General features: G+C 45.4%; 1 protein-coding gene and 1 long non-coding RNA gene across 3 annotated transcripts; one reads left to right on the forward strand and one right to left on the reverse strand.

The window, feature by feature from the left end:
* Positions 1–119: 119 nt before the first annotated feature.
* LOC107308326 lies at positions 120–7,409 on the reverse strand. Its single transcript, XR_004305972.1, has 2 exons — positions 7,014–7,409; positions 120–6,683 (listed from the first exon to the last, which is right to left on the reverse strand). It is a non-coding gene; the product is annotated as an uncharacterized LOC107308326 (long non-coding RNA).
* Positions 7,410–7,488: 79 nt separating this feature from the next.
* Positions 7,489–17,695, forward strand: EEF1AKMT1 (EEF1A lysine methyltransferase 1). 2 transcript variants are annotated; one of them, XM_015852161.2, is made up of 5 exons: positions 7,489–7,605; positions 13,203–13,356; positions 14,094–14,176; positions 15,150–15,430; positions 16,886–17,695. In XM_015852161.2, the coding sequence occupies exons 2-5, from the start codon at positions 13,207–13,209 to the stop codon at positions 17,011–17,013; spliced, it is 642 nt and encodes a 213-aa protein (XP_015707647.1). In that variant the 5' UTR covers positions 7,489–7,605; positions 13,203–13,206; the 3' UTR covers positions 17,014–17,695. The 2 variants fall into 2 exon arrangements, with proteins under 2 accessions (XP_015707647.1, XP_032298057.1); XM_032442166.1 differs by lacking the exon at positions 7,489–7,605 and adding an exon at positions 11,547–12,662 and having other exon boundaries at positions 16,886–17,693.
* The last annotated feature ends 1,693 nt before the right edge of the window (positions 17,696–19,388 follow it).

Consider the following 19,388-nt stretch of genomic DNA (forward strand, 5'->3'; position numbering starts at 1 on the left):
AAATGAGGACCCACAAGGCCAAAAAAAGCCATCTCTTCATTACAAGTTAAACTTAATTTATGTGAAAGCTGGGCCTGTACAGATTGATGCATGAAAAAGTGACCATAAAACTCAGTAGATAATGTACCTCCCCTGTGAGTGCTTTATTTCTAACATAATTGGCATAGCTTTTTACAACAGGGAGGGGTGTTGCACTCAGTTCTTCCCGGAAGCTCTAGTGCTTTCCTTCAAAAACAACCCAACCTCCTGACCATTCACTTGCAGAGATGATGGTGATCCCAGCAGATTGATCTGTTTTAATTAGGATCTGTTTTTAATAGCTTAGGGTTTTTTGATCTGTTTCTGAAACTGCTTCTGGTGTTTCTCTGAACCTGTATGTTGCACAGGGTGATGATGAGGGGGCATTAAAGCCTGTGAACAGAAGGGGCTCAAGGAGCTGCTGCTGATCTGTCACAGTGTAGATGATGCCAAATATTTAGGCCGAGGCCTACAAAGAGATCATGGCAAATACCTTCAACTTATTTGGATCTGACTGTCGAAGTGATGCTCCTCTAGAACCAGCTGTGCCTCCGTCACTTTTTAGAAGCTGTCTCAATATTCAAAAATATAACTTCACTTTTGTGACGTTATCTCAAGTGTTGTAGCTGGTTGGGAGTAAAGGTGGAGTTAGTATCCAGATCAAATCCACGTGCATGCCCATTACTTTTCTACTCAGGCCCATTGTATTGTAAAAAGTGCTGATGCACGCCTTGGTTTGTTTATCGAGACCTGTTAAAGTATGAAGATTTACTTTCAAAAACACATCTTGAAGATTGTTTAAAACTTTTGTTTATCCATTTATTTAAAAATCAATATTATGTTAAAGGGAAACTGTCCTAGAGAGCGCTTTGTGTGATTTTTGTGCTTAATGTTATGTGGAACGATGTTGTTCTTTTTAATTTTTCTTCTGTTCTTGTTTGTTCAGTGTGGATCTTTCCTTGCTGGTTGATGTTCTTTTCAGAGCACATGCAAATGTGTTTCCCCTTAGTGACATCCATGAAACGCCCAGCATGTTTTTCAACAGTGGGTTCTCTGAATTGATACTCCTGGCCAGGTGGCTACTTCTGCCTGAACTATTTTGCCTCTATATACCTTTCACAACCCCAAGAAAAACAAAACGCTGCATCCAGTTGCTGTAAGTCTGTACGTGTTGTTCATTCAGGTCCACAGAGCAGTGCCTAAGACCACTTTCAGTGGACCTTGAGAGCTGGCTCCAGGTAATGGTTCCGAAATACCAACAGCATCACTGCATTGCTCTTCCATTCACCACACGAAGGGGATAATAGTTTTTAAAGGCACTTGTTTCTTGAAAGAAAACATCCAAAAAGGACATGTCAAACTGAGTTGCAAGTGCTGCATGTGATGTAATTGTAACAAACGTTATTTGTCTAGGCATTATAATGCTTTGGCAAAAGCAGATCATTGCTCCCATGTTTTTCTTCTGAGAGTAGAAATCCAGTAGCTTCTTTCCCATTTCTCCAGCCCTTCCCCCATCACCATAGCTGTTTTTAGTGCTACCACAGTAGCACTGTTGTTCTGACTATAGATTTTGATGCTGGCAAACATGACCATCTGCTTGGGTCATGAAATCCAAGACTTTGAAAGCACAGACACGTGGGCAGGGAGAAGTGAACTGCGTTACACCTCTGCTTTCATGCACATAATGCCTTAACTACCTTTGCCAAGTTACCACAAGAATCTGCTACATCTTCTTGCCCCCACGTTTGTGTTTCACTGCTCAGTGACAAAGGGCTCACGGTTTTCCTCAGGAATTAGAAACTTGTTTTCTCAGCATGTCCAAATCCTACAAGTTCAAAGAGAGGGGTTTGAAGCTGGAGCATCTCTTTGATAGTGCATTGCACTTGGTAAAACCCCGATGTTTACCTGGGTAAATCCCGTTGTATTTAAGCCATGTAGTTCTAGAAAATAAGCTTGCTTGGAGTAGTCAGTTGTCCATTTAAATTTAAATCTTTAAAAGGTGATGTAAATTTTAGCTTGTGATCTGTAAAAACTATGACAAAGAGACAATTGCGGCATTTCTTTTATAAAACACTTCAAGTAATTTCAGTTAAATAATTCCGTAAGAAGGGGTGTTCTTTATGGAAGTAGCTTGATGAATATAAGCGCAGGAGTAGGAGCCAGGCTCCTCTAATTTTGTATCAGTTTTTCCACTGGGCCCTCCGTGGCCGTTGGCACGTCACTAAATCTGCATCTTTGTAAAAACAGCGATGGTACCTACCTACCTCACAGGGGTGTTGTGAGGGTTAGCTTATGCCTATGAAATGCATTGAGGATCGGGATTGCTTTGTAAATATTAAATATTTTAATTTTAGTTTTGCGAGGTGTAAGATTTACTGTAATGGAAACAGAAGGGTTTTGTAATTCTGAAGCCGGGGAGGCAGCGGCAGAACGGTGTTCCACAGGAATGGGCTACTGCGGTGCAGAGCTGCTGGCTGTCCGCATCGGCTGTTTCACTTACAGCGGTGGTTTCTTCTTCGCTAAGACCTGATTCCCCACCACGGTGCCTCGGTTCTGCTCTAAATAAAAAACAGAAGGAGGACAGTTGTTAGGTATCCAGGCTTTGGTGCTGCTGCTTCTCTCAAGTGCTTCCCATGGTGGTAGGTTTATTGCTTTTCTTTTTTGAGTGCTTTCCTGCAATGAGCAAACATGAATCATCTCACACTTCTCTCAGGTTTCTCCCACCGCCGCGAATTCTGCTCAGTGTAACTACAGCCTGGTGGCAGTGATTAAAACACAAAGAGCCAGCCCTCCGAAACCTCTACGTTGCTTCCAGTATGAGATCGTGCTCTCCGCAGTACATGAGATTAAAGCTCCCTAGCACAGATCATGGAGCAAATTGTGTGATTTGCTGTAGAGCCTTAAGCTACCACCTGTCTTAAGAAAATTAAGGAAAAAAAGAAAGCAATATGAGATTTACTGGGCTCAAGCAACAGAGAAACGAGGTGTCCCTGGCCTGCCTTCCTCCTCACTGAGTTAAAGCAAGTGCTGCTTTTTCATTTCGTCCCGTTCCCTGTCCTGATTTTCATGTTCTTTGAGGCTGTTATAAAAGATCAGGAAGGCTCTTCCAGCCTTGATGGAAGGTGGTACTCGTGCCATTTTCCATCTATTTCTGTGTGATCTTTGAAAATGATTTTAAAAAGCAAATGTACAGCCAAGCTTTCTAATAATGCTATGCAGCACGTTTCAGCCTCTCACTGAGCAGTTCTAAACTTTATAACAAAATTAATATCCCTTTTATTTGTTCTCTTTGTGAGGAACTTCCACGCAGTAACCATGCAGCTTTAAGGCAATAAATGCTAGGACTGCTGGCAATCAAACGTGTAAATACTTAAATGTACAATTCAGTACTATGTTGAGTTTATATATTATGGAAAGCAGGGATTGAAGTGCTAGTTAATTTCACGTCTTGTTTTACCTGTACAGTTGGCGATGTGGAGTTACATAGAAATGTTCCAGTTGATTGCAATAAACCTTGGGAAGCAGCTATGTAATCCGGCCTTATCGCCGCTGAATCTCCAGTTTTGAAATGAAAGCTTTCTGTATTTTTAAGATCCATAAACAGGAAGAGGATCAAAGTGTTTTCCACTAAAGGCTTTTATTTTGTTTTGGCCATGTGTTGTGTGTATTCTTGTTCATCATGTTCTGAAATCCCACTTGTGTTGAACTCCTGCAGTAGCGTTTGTTACCCACCTTCAGGCAGGAGCAAGCAGAGGGCCGCTGTGGAACTGAGAGCCAGCCAGGAGCGGTGGACTGTGTGAGTGAGCGGTGCTTTGCTTCAAGTTTCTGGGGGTAACGAGATTAAAATCAGCGCCTAATGGTGTGAGTTTGTCCATCAACAAAAAGAACTGTGGTCGGTTTGGGTGTGTGAGGGGTGCAGTGTGTGGAAGTGCCAGAGGTCACAGAGGTAGCTGGGAACATAAGGACAATTTTCTCTCCCCCCTCCACCTCATTCTCCATAAACAATAAGGTAATGGTGACTATTCAGGCCTGCTACTGGTGGTGTCTGTATTCCCAGAAGCTGCTTCCTGGGTCTCAAATTCTGTGTAGATTTAATCTAAGCAGTTCAGAGGATGCGAGGCATAGAAGTGTTCACCAACCTCGTGTATGTTCCCATGTAAATTACATCCAACTGTATGTTCCTTCATGTATTTCGGAAAGGCTTGGCTACGGGCAGCAGCTCCTAATGTTCTGTAATGTGATTATGTTTGGAAAAACTACAGCTGTGTTGTTCTGTTCCCCTCTTCCTTTCATGCATTCACGTTGTTTTTTTTAAAGAAGAAAAATTCCCAAATCCTGTAAGTAAAATACGTGACAGCTGCGGTGATGGCAGCTCACTGCAGCCTTGGCTGTACGCATCACTGAAATGTCACTGGTTTCAAAAGTTCAGTTACTGTGACCATACATCGATATTGGCCTGCGTTAGTTCATTGTCTGTTCTGGTGGAGGACAGCAACATCAAAGGTGATTTCAGGCAAGTCCCTGGAAAGAGCTGGCAAGACTGAGAGCAGCAGCACATCCAAGAGCCTTATGTGTAGAAAATTGGACTACTTTACCTTAAATACGAGGTCTGGAATAAACTTGAATGATTTGGGTACAAAACCTTCACTCGTACTTGTTTCTGGAAGTGTGTGCAACACCCACTCATTTTTCCTCTAAGAAATTTCCACACGCTTCAGTTGTGTGTGGTGACGTTAGTGGCTGGTTTGGTTTTCCCTTCTGATGCTTATTGACTCTAAGAAGCCTCAGTGCTGGAGCGGTTTGGCAGCTGAGCAGAGGAGGTCTGGACATGGGCATGAGGAGTAGGAAGTAAAAATTCTTCTATGGGGTTAAGAAAGAAAAATCACGCTACTCCGTAAAAAGGAAAGCAAGTTGATAATGCACGCGTCAACCTCTCGTTACCCAGTGTCATCCCACAAGGATTAATAAATGCTGCCCTTCCATCAGTGAGGGGTTGTCTTGGCATTGTGTGATATGGCACAATCACCATGAGGTTTGCTAACTGTATAATGGAATCTTGTGTTGTCTTTGCAAGTCCAAAGAAGGCAGCAGCTTTGCATGGTGTTCTCCCTTTCGCTCCCCCTCGAAGTCTGTCCCACCGCTCGCTGCTGTGAAGGAGTTCAGTTGGGTTGCTGTTACTTATTGCCGTGGATGTCACAGTTTGGGTTTGTGGCATATTCAGGTCACTTCCAATCTATCACCGTGCTGTTTACCGAATGAAGGGCATCACTACAGACTGTCAAGTGCTGATTTGAAAGGTTCCTCCACAACTGGGTGACAAGTTGGCAAGACATTGGCTTTAGTCTTAGTACCGCACCAATACCTGTAGTGCTGCTTTGCTCCCACGAGTACTTGTAACAAAGAACCAAAGCCCAGCGCAGCGCTTTGGAGCCTTTAGGAAGACACTGATGTCCCCTTGTGAGATCAGCGCTCCTGGGGAAGGCTGGCGTTCTGCCGCTGTGAGGACAGACTGTTCCGAAGTACTTTCTGCCTGCTTGTAGGCTGTTATGCACTTTCATGGTTTAACAAACTACTGTTAAAAATGTACTGTAACGTGGACTTTGATAAGCGCACATGTATGTAAACATTTCACTCAGCCTCAGGAAAGCTGGACAAATTAGATAACCTGTTTTGTATCTTGGTTGTTTGTTACCTACCTGAAGGTGGACAGATAATGTCTAGATGCTATGAGTGTAATTGTTGTGTGAGATACCGGTGTGGTCTGTAGGAGGAGGACGGTGTGATTTTAATCTAGGGACTGAGAGAGTGCTGTCCTCTCATTTTTCTGAATCATATATATCCTTATCTGAATCGGACCTGCCAAAGCAGTGATGAACCCCCTTTACTGTTCAGGAAAAATATGTTTTCTTTCATAACAGCTTGTTTCTGTTTACTTCCTTCTCCTTAAGAAGCGTATGTGAAATAAGTATGGAGGTATGTGTAGGACAAACTGTAAAGCCGCCGCTGTACATAATGTCTGCTACTTGACTGCATTTTCTGTTCTACTTTCATTTTACTGGTTTTGCTAAATATATTTTATATATTTTCCTTCCTGCTTCTTGTGATGGCAGAGTGATTGCATCTCTTTGGGGGGGGGGGGAGGGAAGAAAAAATGAATGTGAGAAGGCTCTGGCCACAAAGGTCCATCAAGTTTGGGTGTCATTTTTTAAATGGACGTGTCCCTGTGTGACCTACTGCATGACCCTGTCTTAGCAGTGGGTTGGACTGGATGACATCCAGCCGTCCTGCCAGCTCCTACAATTCTGTCATCTTCTAAAATCCATTTAAAACATCAATGCCATTCGATTTCCCCCAAAGTGCTTTTCCATCTGAGGTCTGTAGCCCTCTCTGTGGTCCACAAATTATATGCAAGGGCTCTACAAAGCCTGACAAAAGAGAAGTCATCGTGATCACATGCAATATTTGCACCTCCACAAGAGAGAGAATTCAGGAGTCCATAAGTGGGCTGAAAATTCCTTTGTACTATGCTGAAACTCAGAGGGTGACTGAAAGCTCCCGGAAGGCTGGTGGTACGCTGTGCTGCGGGAGACCAGGTGATGTTCGCTGAGTACACACTGGGCCGTAGAGCACGCTGTGTTCTGCATCTGCAGTAGGACATCTCAGCACTAAGAGGAAAAGTGCAGAAAGCTTTCACTGCAAAAGGTGATGCATCAGAGATGTGCACATCACCGCTGTGTTTCCAACAAGACCACGGGTCTGTGACTGACAGGGCAGGGGTAGATAGCTTAACTTTGGGCACCTTCCTATAGGAAAAAAAAAGCTTAAGAAACAGTAAAACCTATTAATAAATATCTTGTAGGGTTCCCATTACTGGTGTTCCCACACTGGTGGCTGGTTTGCTCTCATGTCCCCAGAGAAGTTCTGCAAGATACAATCTGTTTTCCTTTGCAAAGGATCAATCCCTGCATCTCTGCTTTCCTGCCAGCAACACTTACCAGAGATTCAGGCAGCACCAAGCAGTGTATTTGCTCCAAGCAGCGCCTTATAGCACAGCCAAAATGCCGCTGCCCTGCCTGCCCCCAGGCCTGCAGAGCCGTGTGTGGTGGCAGCAGGGCCCGGTGCTCCAGAGAGCCGGACCCATCAGATGTGGCTGCACGGCCTCCTTTACCTTTCCATTCTTCAATTCTATCAGCCCTTCTTCAGCAGTGCCTTCTGGGCGCATCCAGCTCTCGGGACAGCCATGCGGTTTTATGAGGAACATCTTTAAGCTGTAGATCGTTTAGCCAAGGTGAGGCTGTTTTAAAGCCCCTTGGAGCACGTCCGCTGCCCAAGTCAGTCCGTCGGCCGGATGAAGGCCCATCCCACCTTCCCCTCAGCACACCGGGCCGCATGAGACCACAGGACGACCGCGGGGACGAAAGGCGGGGCCTCCCCTCAGCAAGGGCGGGCAGGGGCGGGTAAGGGGCGGGCAGAGGCAGCGCCAGGCACCGCCCTCACCCCGCGGAGCCCGGAAGGGGGCGCGCCTCCCTCGGACCACACGGCGCTGCGGCGGGGCGGTCCCGGGAGCGCCGAGCGATCTGCCGGCCGGTGAGTGCGCGCGGGGCAGAGTGGTGCGACCCGCCGAGTGGTGCGACCCGGCTGGTGGTGCGGCCGCCGTGGTGCCCGCCCGCCTCCTTCCTGCCCTGAGAGTTGGTGTGGAGCCAGCACTGAGCCGGCGTTCCTCCCGCGGCCCCGTGGGGCCTGTGCGGGCTGGGGGTGCTCCGAGGCTTTGGGGCCGCGTGGGGGCGGCTGCCCGCGTTGGGCACGTTAATGGGGGTGAGGGGGGGCGGGCGGTGCAGGACGTGGGTTGTACGTGTGGAGCGGCTCCGTGCGCCTCTCGCAGGCGGCAGTTGTGCCCGGCCGAGCTGTGCAGGCCGCCCGCCCCGCTGCAGCCTGAGCACGAGGGTCTGAACATGGCTCTGCACGGTGTTTTGGTCACAACCCCAGGCAGCCCTACAGGCACGGGGAGGACTGGCTGGAAAGCTGCAAGATGGAAAGGGACCTTGGTCTGCTGATGGTCAGTCAGCTGAATATGAGCCAGCAGTGTGCACAGGTGGCCAAGAAGGCCAATGGCATCCTGGCTTGTATCAGGAATGGTGTGGTGAGCAGGTCTAGGGAAGTCATCCTGCCCCTGTACTCGGCATTGGTGAGGCCTCACCTCGAGTACTGTGTTCAGTTTTGGGCATCTCAGTACAGAAAGGACATGGAGGTGCTGGAGCAGGTCCAGAGAAGGGCAACGAGGCTTGTGAAGGGCTTGGAGAGTATGCCCTATGAGGAGAGGTTGAGGAAGCTGGGGCTGTTTAATCTGGGGAAGAGGAGGCTGAGGGCAGATCTTATTGATATTCCAGCATCTGAAAGGTGCTCACAGTGAGAGCGGGGCTGGTCTCTTCTCACCTGTGACAGGAGACAGGACAAGGGGAAATGGCCTCAAGTTGCACAAGTTCAGGTTGGATATCAAGAAACACTTCTTTACAGAAAGGGTTGTTAAGCACTGGAATGGGCTGCCCAGGGAGGTGGTTGAGTCGCCATCCCTGGATGTGTTTAAAAACCATTTGGATGTGGTGCTCAGGGACGTGATTTAGCAGAGTGTTGTTAGTTAGGGTACAATGGTCAGGCTGTGGTTGGACTTGATGATCTTTATGGTCTTTTCCAACTTGAGTGATTGTATGATTTAATGAAAAACATACCAGCCAGGAAATGTTGGAATTTTTAAGAGAAAGAGAGGAAATGCAGCAGAGAACATCCTGAAACCACAATATAGATGAGTGGTCACCTTTATCTGAAGTGCAGCGTACAGCTGCAGTTCCCCCATCACAGATGGGTGTGTGAGAATTGGTGACTGAGGGTAGTGAATACAGGGAGGCTCTGCTAAGGGACAGGAGCCAGGGGCTGCAGGGGGAGCAGTCAACGCACAGCTGTGGAGTGGTGGGATGGTCTGAGAGATGGAGGAGGGGGCACACATGAGATCCTTCCCATGCGAGAAGTGCCTGCACCTACTGGATCCGGTAGCCATGTTCACTGCAAGAAGAGCTGGCGTTTCATAACCTGGAACTTACTGCTGTGGGCCATTGTAGATCACTTGATGTGTATATAAGGGATACTGGGAAACGGTCTTTTAGAGAACTGCATTCACAGAATAAATCACTTCAGCCAGAAATGCCCCTCATGGGGAAAGTTTATAGACCAGGAGGAGGCAGAGTGGGTAAGTGTCACTGCTGCTTACTTGCTGCAGTCTCACTCTTTCCAAGACAGCTGCTTCTGGCTGTCTTCAAGATACTTCAAGAACTGCCAGCATCAACCCTTGTGTGAGCTAGTGAAGCTTCTCCTCTGAACCTCTTGCTGTGGATGTTAAAGTTCTCCAGGGATCCCAAAATGGAGCTGTTCTTGGCCTGTGGCTGCCCCACGTTCACATCTCCTTCTTGTCCCTCCTTCCTTCCTATGAAACACTAGGAAACCAGTTCCATTTGGTATGCAGGTTTGTCAGGCCTTCTTTTCTGATGTCCCCCGCGCTGGGATCCCCCTCAGTGGCTGCTTGATGCTACCTGGCAACAGAACCTTGCAGCTGGCTGACGGTGCATGGGGACGGCGTCCCAGATGTGTGGGGAGTTTTGTTTCACGTTGGGAAGACCCTGTAAAACAGATGCACATGTGGCCTAGCACCTTTCAGTCTCTTCTGGCTGGACCATGAGGATTGTTGTGGTTAGGTTACTTTGGCTGCTGTACTTAACAAGCTTTGTGCTGTCAGTCACTCTTGTGAAATCTGGCATTCTTGCACATTTGGCAGTGCTCAGGTAACTTGTCAGATCCTTGAGCAATAGCTGAGCTTTCACTAAATTGCTTTTCAGATTTAAAGCTCTGAATGCTTCTTTCCAAAGGAGAGGTCCTTTCTGTGTCAGGGTACTTTCTGTTTGGAACAGGAGCGCTCAGAGAAGCTGCTGCTGTGTGTGCCTGCTTGGCTGTGTGCTGCTGGTGGAGACCTGCACCTCGGATCCTCGCATTCAGCAGCTGGAGCATGAACAGAGCCCCGTGCTTTTCAGGTAGCAGGGCATGTGTCCAGCTTGGGAGTAACTTCTGTCCCCTGATGGAGACTTGTTCACCTCCAGCCAACTCTCCTGATGCTGTATTGCTGCCCAGATTTTCTTGGCACGTATTTCATACCTCATCTATGACAGGCTCTGTGCCTTATATGCTAACACGGTTGGCTCGGGAAAAATACTGCTATGTTTTACGCAGTTGCATACTGGTCTTAGATCTATGCTAAGCTAGAATAGTCTTTGTTGAAGTTGCATGTGCATGTTTTATATTCTTGGTAAGAGGTTGCAGGGCTAACAGCATCCTTCCTCCCCACACAGAGGTTAACAGCACCAGTTGCATTAATATTCCTTGGCCTTCCAGTAGTCCCTCTAGTTAAGGGACGTTCATTGCAATGAGTAGTGCTGTGGCTCTGGAAGGATCTGGCTGCATCTTCTGTAGTTATGGGGTAAGCAGTGATGCGGACACGCAGCCCCCATGTGCCTGACCTAACCGGGTGGGTGCAAGTTCCCAGGCTTCTGCTGTAGGACACAGGCACATCTGTGCACAGGAGCTGTGCTGTATCTCACAGTGCTGCTTTCCAGATGTCTGTATGTTCCTAACTATGGACGGACCAAATGTATTGGGGCACAGAAAGTCTATGAAAGCCCTTAGGAATTTTTGAGTGAGTTAATTTTTCCACAGTGTTCCTTCTGACTTTAGTTTGTCTCAGTTTCAGGGCTTGGCTGTGTAAAATTGGAGTTTTCATACATGAGAGCTGGGAACCAGCACTAAGTTGTGCACTATTGCCCTGTAGACGAGGCAGTGGAATCTTCTGTGCTGCTTTTTCATTGTGTTATTTGTTTTATAAGAGCTCTCGCACAGACACATCCACCTGAACAGCTCAGCAGGAGCTCAGCTGTGCATGGACAGGGCTCTGCAGGCACCTTCCCCTGCCCTGCGAGCTGTAGTGTGTGTAGTGTAGGCTGTAGTGTGTGGTGTTGGTTCACTCCCTCTGCTCATTCAGTGGGTCGGGCTGCCCCTTTGGAGGCCGGCAGCATTCACATAACAGTAAATCACACTTGACACATTGCTAGCTTTAAACTTTGTATTCCTGTTGATGGGTTTCCTCTGCTTTGTCCCATCCTTCCTCAACTTTCAGGGCTGTTTTTGGACTTGAGAGCAGTGGTGTGTGGGAGGGCTGCGGAGGGTTTCAAGTAGTAGCACCTCCTGCTCACTTGAAGCCAAAGGAATTTACAAGTCTTGTTCCCATAAACTCACTGTAATAGTTTTATAATGTAGTTCATGTGCATAAAAATGTCTTCATACTGATGATTTAAGTCAGTCAATGTAGACAACGTATGTTAGTTCATCCAGGCTGGATGTGGCTCTGGGCAGCCTGGTCTGATAGTTGGTGGCCCTGCACATAGCGGGGGGTTGCAACCAGGTGATCATTGTGGTCCTTTTCAAGCCAGGCCATTCTATGACTCTATGATTACTATGATTCAGAAAAGTGTTTTGAGTTTTGGAAGTGTTCTGAATTACATGGACCTCGTGATACTTCTGCCATGTGTTCCGAGTTACCTTTCCTTGCAGCCTCACAGTTAATTGCTGCTCAATTCCTGAAGCTTTACTGTGCAAACCGAAAGGACAATCGCTAAAAGGAGCTGAAATAACGTGTGTAGAAAAAAGATGCCTCTGCTTGCATGCCTGCCCTTGCACCAAAACAAGGGATCTTAGCTTCTGTCGGTGGGGATTTCATTTCATGTGCATAGATTTGGTCTTTGCAAAGGCCCGGATGGACTCATTGAGCATAAAGTCAACATTTCAGCTTCTGACTTAAGAATTGCAAATTTTCATCTCTTTTGGCTTCTTAGCATCAGAGCATAGACATGTGCTTGCCTTAGGGATAACAAAACCAGATTTCTGTGTGTGTGACATGCTTAATTAAAGAGAAGGTATGAGATGAAAAGTAATTTGTAACATCTGTCCCAACAAAAGATGTTCTTGTACAGGGCCACAATGGGTGTTAGCAGTGTGCGGTGTCAAGAAGTAGGAACAGAACGGACCGTTGTGTTGTTACCAGGTGGCCTGGATCCAGGATTTCCCCCTGCACAGGGCAGGCGATGGGCTCCGTGTCGCAGCACCCTGCATTGCTGTGCCCTGTGCCGCCAGACCAGCACAGCAGTTGCTGTAGTGCGGTGTTGAGCTGGGGAGTATTTCAGCAAGCAGCAAGAAACTGAGTTGTAGGAGATGTCCTGAAAGCTCTGCACAGCACGGAGGAAAGAGCAAAGCAGGAAGGTCGTGAGCACTGCAGCCTTCACTGCAGCCAAGGGTGGAAGAAATGTTACGCAGCTGTAGTTCAGGTGCAGCTTGTCACCCTCGCTCCACGAGGTGACGGTGCCCCTTCTGGGAAGGACAGAAGGCAGCAATGCTCGGCTCCGGCCCATGGTGAGCAGCGTGGTGGTGGCACCTGGCTAACAAACGTCCAGCAGTGGCTCTGCTTGGCTGCTTGTACCTCGTCCTTCTGACATGAGCTCTGTCTGTGTTCCTGGGCACACAAAGCATCCTCTTGAGCGTCTCTTCTGCTTCAGGTCTGTAGCACACAGAGGAGTCTTGTTGCAGTGTGGGAGGTGAAGCCGGGTGATCCTCTAACACTGCTTTATTCATTTGCAGTCAAAATTGTGACTTTACAGCATGGCAAGAAATGATTGGCAGCCATCGCCGTGTCTAGGAGGGAAGGGTAAATATGCCAAAGAATTTGCAAAATCCATTAAAGCTTTTGGGTTTTTTTCCACAAGCTGATATGAAAGTGGTGTCTGGATGCAGGCTACACAAGGTGTCATGACAACATCCCTATAGAAGTACAAGCTACTTCTGTGCTGTGCAGAAAGGAAACAGCTCCTGTGTTCTCTCTGGAGACACGCTCTTTCCATTCTGCCTCTGCCTGGTTTAAAGCTGCCAAGCAGAGGGAGCACACTGTGCCCTGCAGGAGGTTTTCCCAGTTAGGTGTCAGACTGAGCCCGTGGTGTCAGGAATGTTGTTTGTTTTTGCCTCAGGCAAGCAGGCTGTTATTAAAAGCTTCCACCATTGAAAAGGGTTAATACATTTTTTTCCCTCTGGGCAATGTCTAGGAAAATGGATGATGATGATGACGACGTTCCCCAGCTTTCATCCCATACGTTGGCTGCCCTCCAGGAGTTCTATTTGGAACAGCAGCAGAGAGAGGGCATGAAGACCTCCCAAGGGTTTAATCAATATTCTGTTGGCTCAATAGAAGAAGACTGGGTAAGAAATAACCTGCAGCGAATGAGGCACGCTGGTTTCACCAAGCTTTCTGTTGTGGGTAGGTGATAAGAAGATGAACACTCAAGATGTTCCTAGAGCGGCCAGGCTGTTTGTGGATGTTAATGCTGTAGGGTTATTCACTTTAAAATTAAGTCAGGTAAATTACATGAAGAAAGGGAATAAAGTTCCCAACAGAATCATCTGTGCCCTCTGCAGACTGGGCTCCAGCCTGTGTGTGAGGGTAGTGAAGATTCTTCCCTGGGTTTCAGACAATAATGTATAACAAGAAGGAATGTTCTGAGCTGACTTTTGTCTCTGAGTTTGTTTTTTTTTACTCTTTCTGATCTCATTTAGTTCTTAAATCCTTTATTTCCTTCTATATTGGCATTTTCCAAGTTTTCTGTTTTTGTTTTTTTTTTCCTTTTCCACTGAAGTAACTCAATTTAAGCATGTGTTTATTTTGCACTTCAGCATGCTGGGTTTGAACTAACCCTGCCAATGATTGGTTCTCCTGCTACCATAGGTAAGTGCTTTAGCAAACACACAGTGTGAGCTGCCTGCTGTTTGTCCTTGGTTTTCAGAAGTAAAAAGCTTCTCCAGAAAATGACGCCTTTGTAGTTTGTGAGCCAAGACGTTGCAGTGGATTTGGGTTTTCTTCAGACAGGCTCTCAACCCAATAGCGCATAACACAGTCAGAAGATACAATGTTGCTTATAATTGTGCATTGTTTTTCTCAGCAACTGAGCCAGTTTTGGTACAGTGATGAGACGGCAGCATGCCTGGCTAATGAAGCGATTGTGGCAGCAGGAAAAGGTGGCAGGTAGGACTTGATAGCTACCTTGTAGGTTTAATGTGTCTTTTCTGTAATTGTTCCGTGAATCACAGAATCATAGAATCACAAGGTTGGAATGGACCTAGAAGATCATCCAGACCACCCTCCTCCCATCACCATTGCTACCACAAGCCACAAAACCAGATCTCACAGCTCCTCAGTCAGACACCTCTTGAGCACTGCCAGGGATGGCAACTCCAGCACCTCGCTGGGCAGCCATTCCAGTGCCTGACCACTCTCTGAGAGAAAGAGTGTTGCTTTTTTCTTTCCCATTTGTGCAGAGAGCATGCAGTGTAATTCATTACTTTTTGTACCTCATCTCTCTTTGATGGCGCTGTTGCAGAAATGCCTCGCCATTTCTTAATCGGTGGTTCCCAGTGAATTTGTTCTGAATTGCAGTGAGTGTTGCAAGCTCTGCCGTACAGAATCATAGAATCCATAGAGCTGGAAGGGACCCTTAAAGGCCATCTGATCCAACCCCATGCCATGAGCAGGGACACCTACAGCTCCATCAGGTGCTCAGAGCCCCATCCAGCCTGACCTTGAGTGTCTATAGGGTTGGGGCATCCACCGTCTCTCTGGGTAACCTGTGCCAGTAACAGAAATTTACTATGGATCTTCTTTCCTTTCCCCCCCCCCCACCCCTGAGAAACACAACGAGCTCCAGAGCACATTAATGACTTCTTATTCTTTTTTCTATTTTCATACACTTCTGCAGAACAGATGGGAAAACTTTTCCCTCTTAGTTCTGCAAGGATTTTCATTTGAAAATTGGATTCTCTGGTATATTTCATTGCTGCTGCGAAATAAGCTTTTCACCCTAGTTATGTACATTACCCTGGGTGAATGTTTAAGATGTTTTCCCACAGCAGCCCTGAGAACTTACAGAATTGTCTTTGTTGTAATTATTTTTGTTGCCTTATGAAATCAGCCTTTTAATATTTTACATGTCTTTTTCCAGGATAGCCTGTGTCAGTGCGCCAAGTGTGTACCAGAAGCTGAGAGAACAGGGTGGCACAGATTTTTCCGTGTGTATCCTGGAGTATGACAGAAGGTTTTCTGTGTATGGAGAAGAATTTATCTTCTATGATTACAACGACCCTTTGAACTTACCTGGACATCTCCTGCCGCACAGTTTTGACATTGTAGTAGCAGATCCACCCTATCTGTCCGAGGAGTGTCTTCAAAAAACTGCACAGACCATCAAATACTTAACAAAAGGAAAGATTCTGCTTTGCACAGGTATCATTAATAGAAACATGTAGCTCACTGGTAAGCTGCTCTTCTTCTGTCTCAAAAGGCACACGTACTTGAGTGAGAAAAGTCCCAAATCAGCAATACTAGTTCATGTAATTCTAGGAAGAATATATGATCAGAAGAGGGTAAGCTCATACTGGTATGCTTTAGTTCTGTGTTTGTTTCTCGTTATGTGTATTTCAATAGTTACAATCTGCCTTTTTCTTACTGCATTATGAGTTTTACGAAGTTACAGAAGAGCTGATATCATCACCCTGCAAAGTTCCAAAGTATTTGTTTCTTGTGAAAGAGGCGTTCTGTGAATTGTGATGCCTGAAATTCTGGCTGTGACAGACAGAGGTGCGACCTGCTGCTGGATGCTGGATCCTGAGCATGTCTGCAAATGCTGATTGTAGCAAAACCTAAGGTGAACTGAATAGAAAGACAAGCAGGTAGCATGGCCTTTGCTTGGCAAAGTGAAGGTTTCAGCTACTTCTTCAAAAGAAGAATGAAAAAAAAGACAACTATTTTCTTTTTCTTTTCCATATCACCTGCTCCTCACTGGTAAATACAGCAATTGCAGCGTGAACAAACGCTGGAGAATTCCACCATTGGTTCAAATAATTGTTTCTTAGGCATTGAAATGCAGCAGGAAGAGTTAAAAATTGGTGGTTACAGCAGTGAAACCAGAAGACTTACTGAGTGCATTTGTAGGGCCTTCTTCATGAAGATGCACTCGATAGCTTTAAGAAGCTACAAGCATCTGCCTGGGTTATGGTGGTTCTCAAAGCTGTAACCTTACAGTGAGACATCTGAAGGCATTCAAGAAACTTCTGCAAAACAAAAACCAAAGGACAAAAACCCTCTGTACGTACAATTCTGGGCAGTCAACCAAGTAGGCAAAATAGGGAAAAATGAAAATAACATGTGGACGTAGAAAGTCTCCTCCTTTGTTTAATTGTAAAAGACAGTCATGCATAAAAATAGCTCTGAGATTTTTTTTCCCCCCCTAAAATGGACGAGTGGGCCCTCGGTTTACACCATTTGACAAATACTCCTCAAGGGAACGATTTCTCAGCTTGGCGCCATAAATATCACACTGTGGTTTACTTAAATCAAAAAGTATATGTAATCTGTTTGCATTTCCCATGCTCCTCACCATGAAATTTCTCTGCCACGTAGCAGTAAGATGGAGTTTACATTTCTCTTCTCTGTGAAAGGGGCACCCATCTCAGCCCTCTGCCGATTTTCAACAAACTGAGGATGTTCTTCCATTCTTTCATGCTTAAATAGCTCAAAACTTCTGTTGTTGAAGAGACAGTTAACAAAATGACAGTGCAGCTGCTTTAAGTCTGTCCCCTAAAGAAAATAAAGAGGCAGACAATTGGGAGGAGCTGATAAAAAGTCCAAACGTTCTGATATCGTTGCTGTTTTCTCACCAACTACCATTTTTTGCTGCAGGTGCAATCATGGAGGAACAGGCAGCAAAGCATCTTGGTGTGAAGATGTGCAAGTTCATTCCAAAACACTCTCGAAATTTAGCTAATGAATTTCGATGTTATGTTAACTACGCTTCTGGGCTGGACTGATCCTTGGGAGAAGATCTGTAACTTCCTCAGAAGATCCGTAACTTTCGCAATCAAGTTACTTTGTATTTTTTTCCCAGAGACTCCGCAATGTTCCACTCCAAGCAGTACTTTCTGGGCTAGAATTAATCAACACAGAAGGACAGTGTTTCTCTTTTAAACCTGTGACCATTTGCAAGTGTTACTTGCTTTACTTGTTAGGTAAGTGGGGGCATAAACAGTGCAGGTTGTGCAAAATGGGAGCTTCTTTGTTCGAGTTCCATTCCAACCAGTAGTTTTTGCCATCATAGTACTTTTCAGTGACCTCTCTGAAGTGATTTTAGCTGGTTGGCCTCTAACACCGTGTTGGTGTCTGCCTCACTGGCATCAGAACCATCAGCTATGTCAGAACTGATGACTTGGTAGCTGACAGTAGAGAAAACATGAATATTGGTCTCACCTTTGAGAGCTGTTCTGAACATGATGTGTCCAGATTCATTATCCAGCAGGCTGATATTTTTATACAGAATAACTAAAGAGAAAACACATCTCCTTCTGACTGGGTCTCTCCATTTGCTTTTTATAATAATAAAAGATTTGCCAACTAAGATAAGACCTGTATCTATAATTGCCTCCAGAGTGGCTTAAAAAAAAAAACAATGGAGTGGTTGTTTTATCTTTAATAAAGGTTTTTCATAAACCCAGACTTTGTAGAACATGAGATCTGTTTTGTCATCAGTTCCCACCATGTAAACTTGTGTATGTGTGTCGTGCTTGAAGAAAGTCGTGTTAAACAACTCTGTGCAGCAGAACAGTGCATTTATTTTGCAATACAAAATAAACGTGAGCAACAAAATCTGGTGAACTTTAAAAACAAAGAAATACCCAACCAGACTTACGTATTCACTAGCCAAGCTTATTTCTAAATATTGGTATAAACCCCATGTCTCCTCGAGAAAATCACAATAAGGATTCCCTCCATAGGCAGAGCTTTACTTTCATTAAGAACCTTATAAGTAAGTCAGGTAAAATCAGTCTAGAATATGCAGTAATTAATAAAAATGCAGCACATCAGCCTAGTTGTCTAAATTAGAGCTTCAGGCTGTGTCCATGGCTTCTCCCTTTGAGTTGCTCCTATTGCTGGCTAGGAAATACTGCTTGTGTAGTGACCTGACTCGCACATGTGCATTAAATCTTGAATCACTACGGAACTGATTAAATATAGCATCTGCATTTTCATTGATTTCAATATCAAGTTAAAGATAATTTACAGATACATCAAGTTTATGGTTCCAAGAACAGGCCTTTTTTTTTTTTCTTTTTTCTTTTGAATACTGATTTTTATCTTGGTCTTCTGTTCCACAGACAGAATTGTTGGGACTGTTGGATCTTAAAAGGCTGATGAGGTATAATGTCTGATAAACTCCTACTGTTTCTAACAGGCAGATATCAAATTTTATATAAAAGGGTTTGACTGTATTTCAAGCAATTTCTGTCAAAATAGATGATGCACTAAAAAAACCTTGGGACAGATGGGGTTGTTGATAACAGGACACTTTTAGAGTCAGTTTTCTCTAACCTCTTGGCTACGCTGCTGATGTGTTTTTGGGTGAAAGCAGGTTCATGAATTCTGAGGCACTCAAAAGCTTTTATCAGCTATAAATGTACCAAACAAAATATAAGTACTTATCTTTGTATAGCGTATGAGATACTGGATTTGTGTAGAAGGCTGACAGAAAAGCTGCACCTACAAAATGAAGCACCTAAGAAAAAGGACTAGAAAATCTATTTTACAAAAGGGATGAGCTGCCAGAACTGATTATATTCTTCCCTCCTGCCCAACTAAATTACAATGTGCTGCTCAAATACAAGCCTTACATATGTTGCTGCTTTATAGTTAATGTCCTTCAGTTGTCTCCTTCCCTTTGCTAGATCTGTCTTGCTGGGCTCTCTACCACAACATGAAAAGGTAACTTTGCTAACTTCATCAGTGACGCATTTCTTTTTCTTAAAGGTACAACTTTGAGTTGTACCAAGAAACCCAGGTCACAAAATAACTGCTGCCCCTCACACGCTGGCCAGACGGCTTTGAAAAGAGGCACTGTGAAGATGCGTGACTGCAAATGAGCGAACTTATACATTTTTGTAGGTGCAGTCCACAGAGCAGCCCATTATCCACTGGCTTCCTTCTCCCAAGGCTGGTGAGGATGGGCAGCTGCCCAAGCAGAGCTTGACTGGTGGCATTCACAGCGTCCATCAAGTGATAGGCTGGAAACTATTTTTCCTATATTTGTTTATGGGAAGTTGCTGTGTTTCTGAAGCCACAGAAGTCTGTAGTGAATTTGTACATCGTGCCAGTGCAGTAACTTACATAACAGCAAACATCTCTATTCTGGAAC

The sequence above is a fragment of the Coturnix japonica genome, chromosome 1 (assembly GCF_001577835.2).
Source record: "Coturnix japonica isolate 7356 chromosome 1, Coturnix japonica 2.1, whole genome shotgun sequence".
Lineage (NCBI taxonomy): Eukaryota > Metazoa > Chordata > Aves > Galliformes > Phasianidae > Coturnix > Coturnix japonica.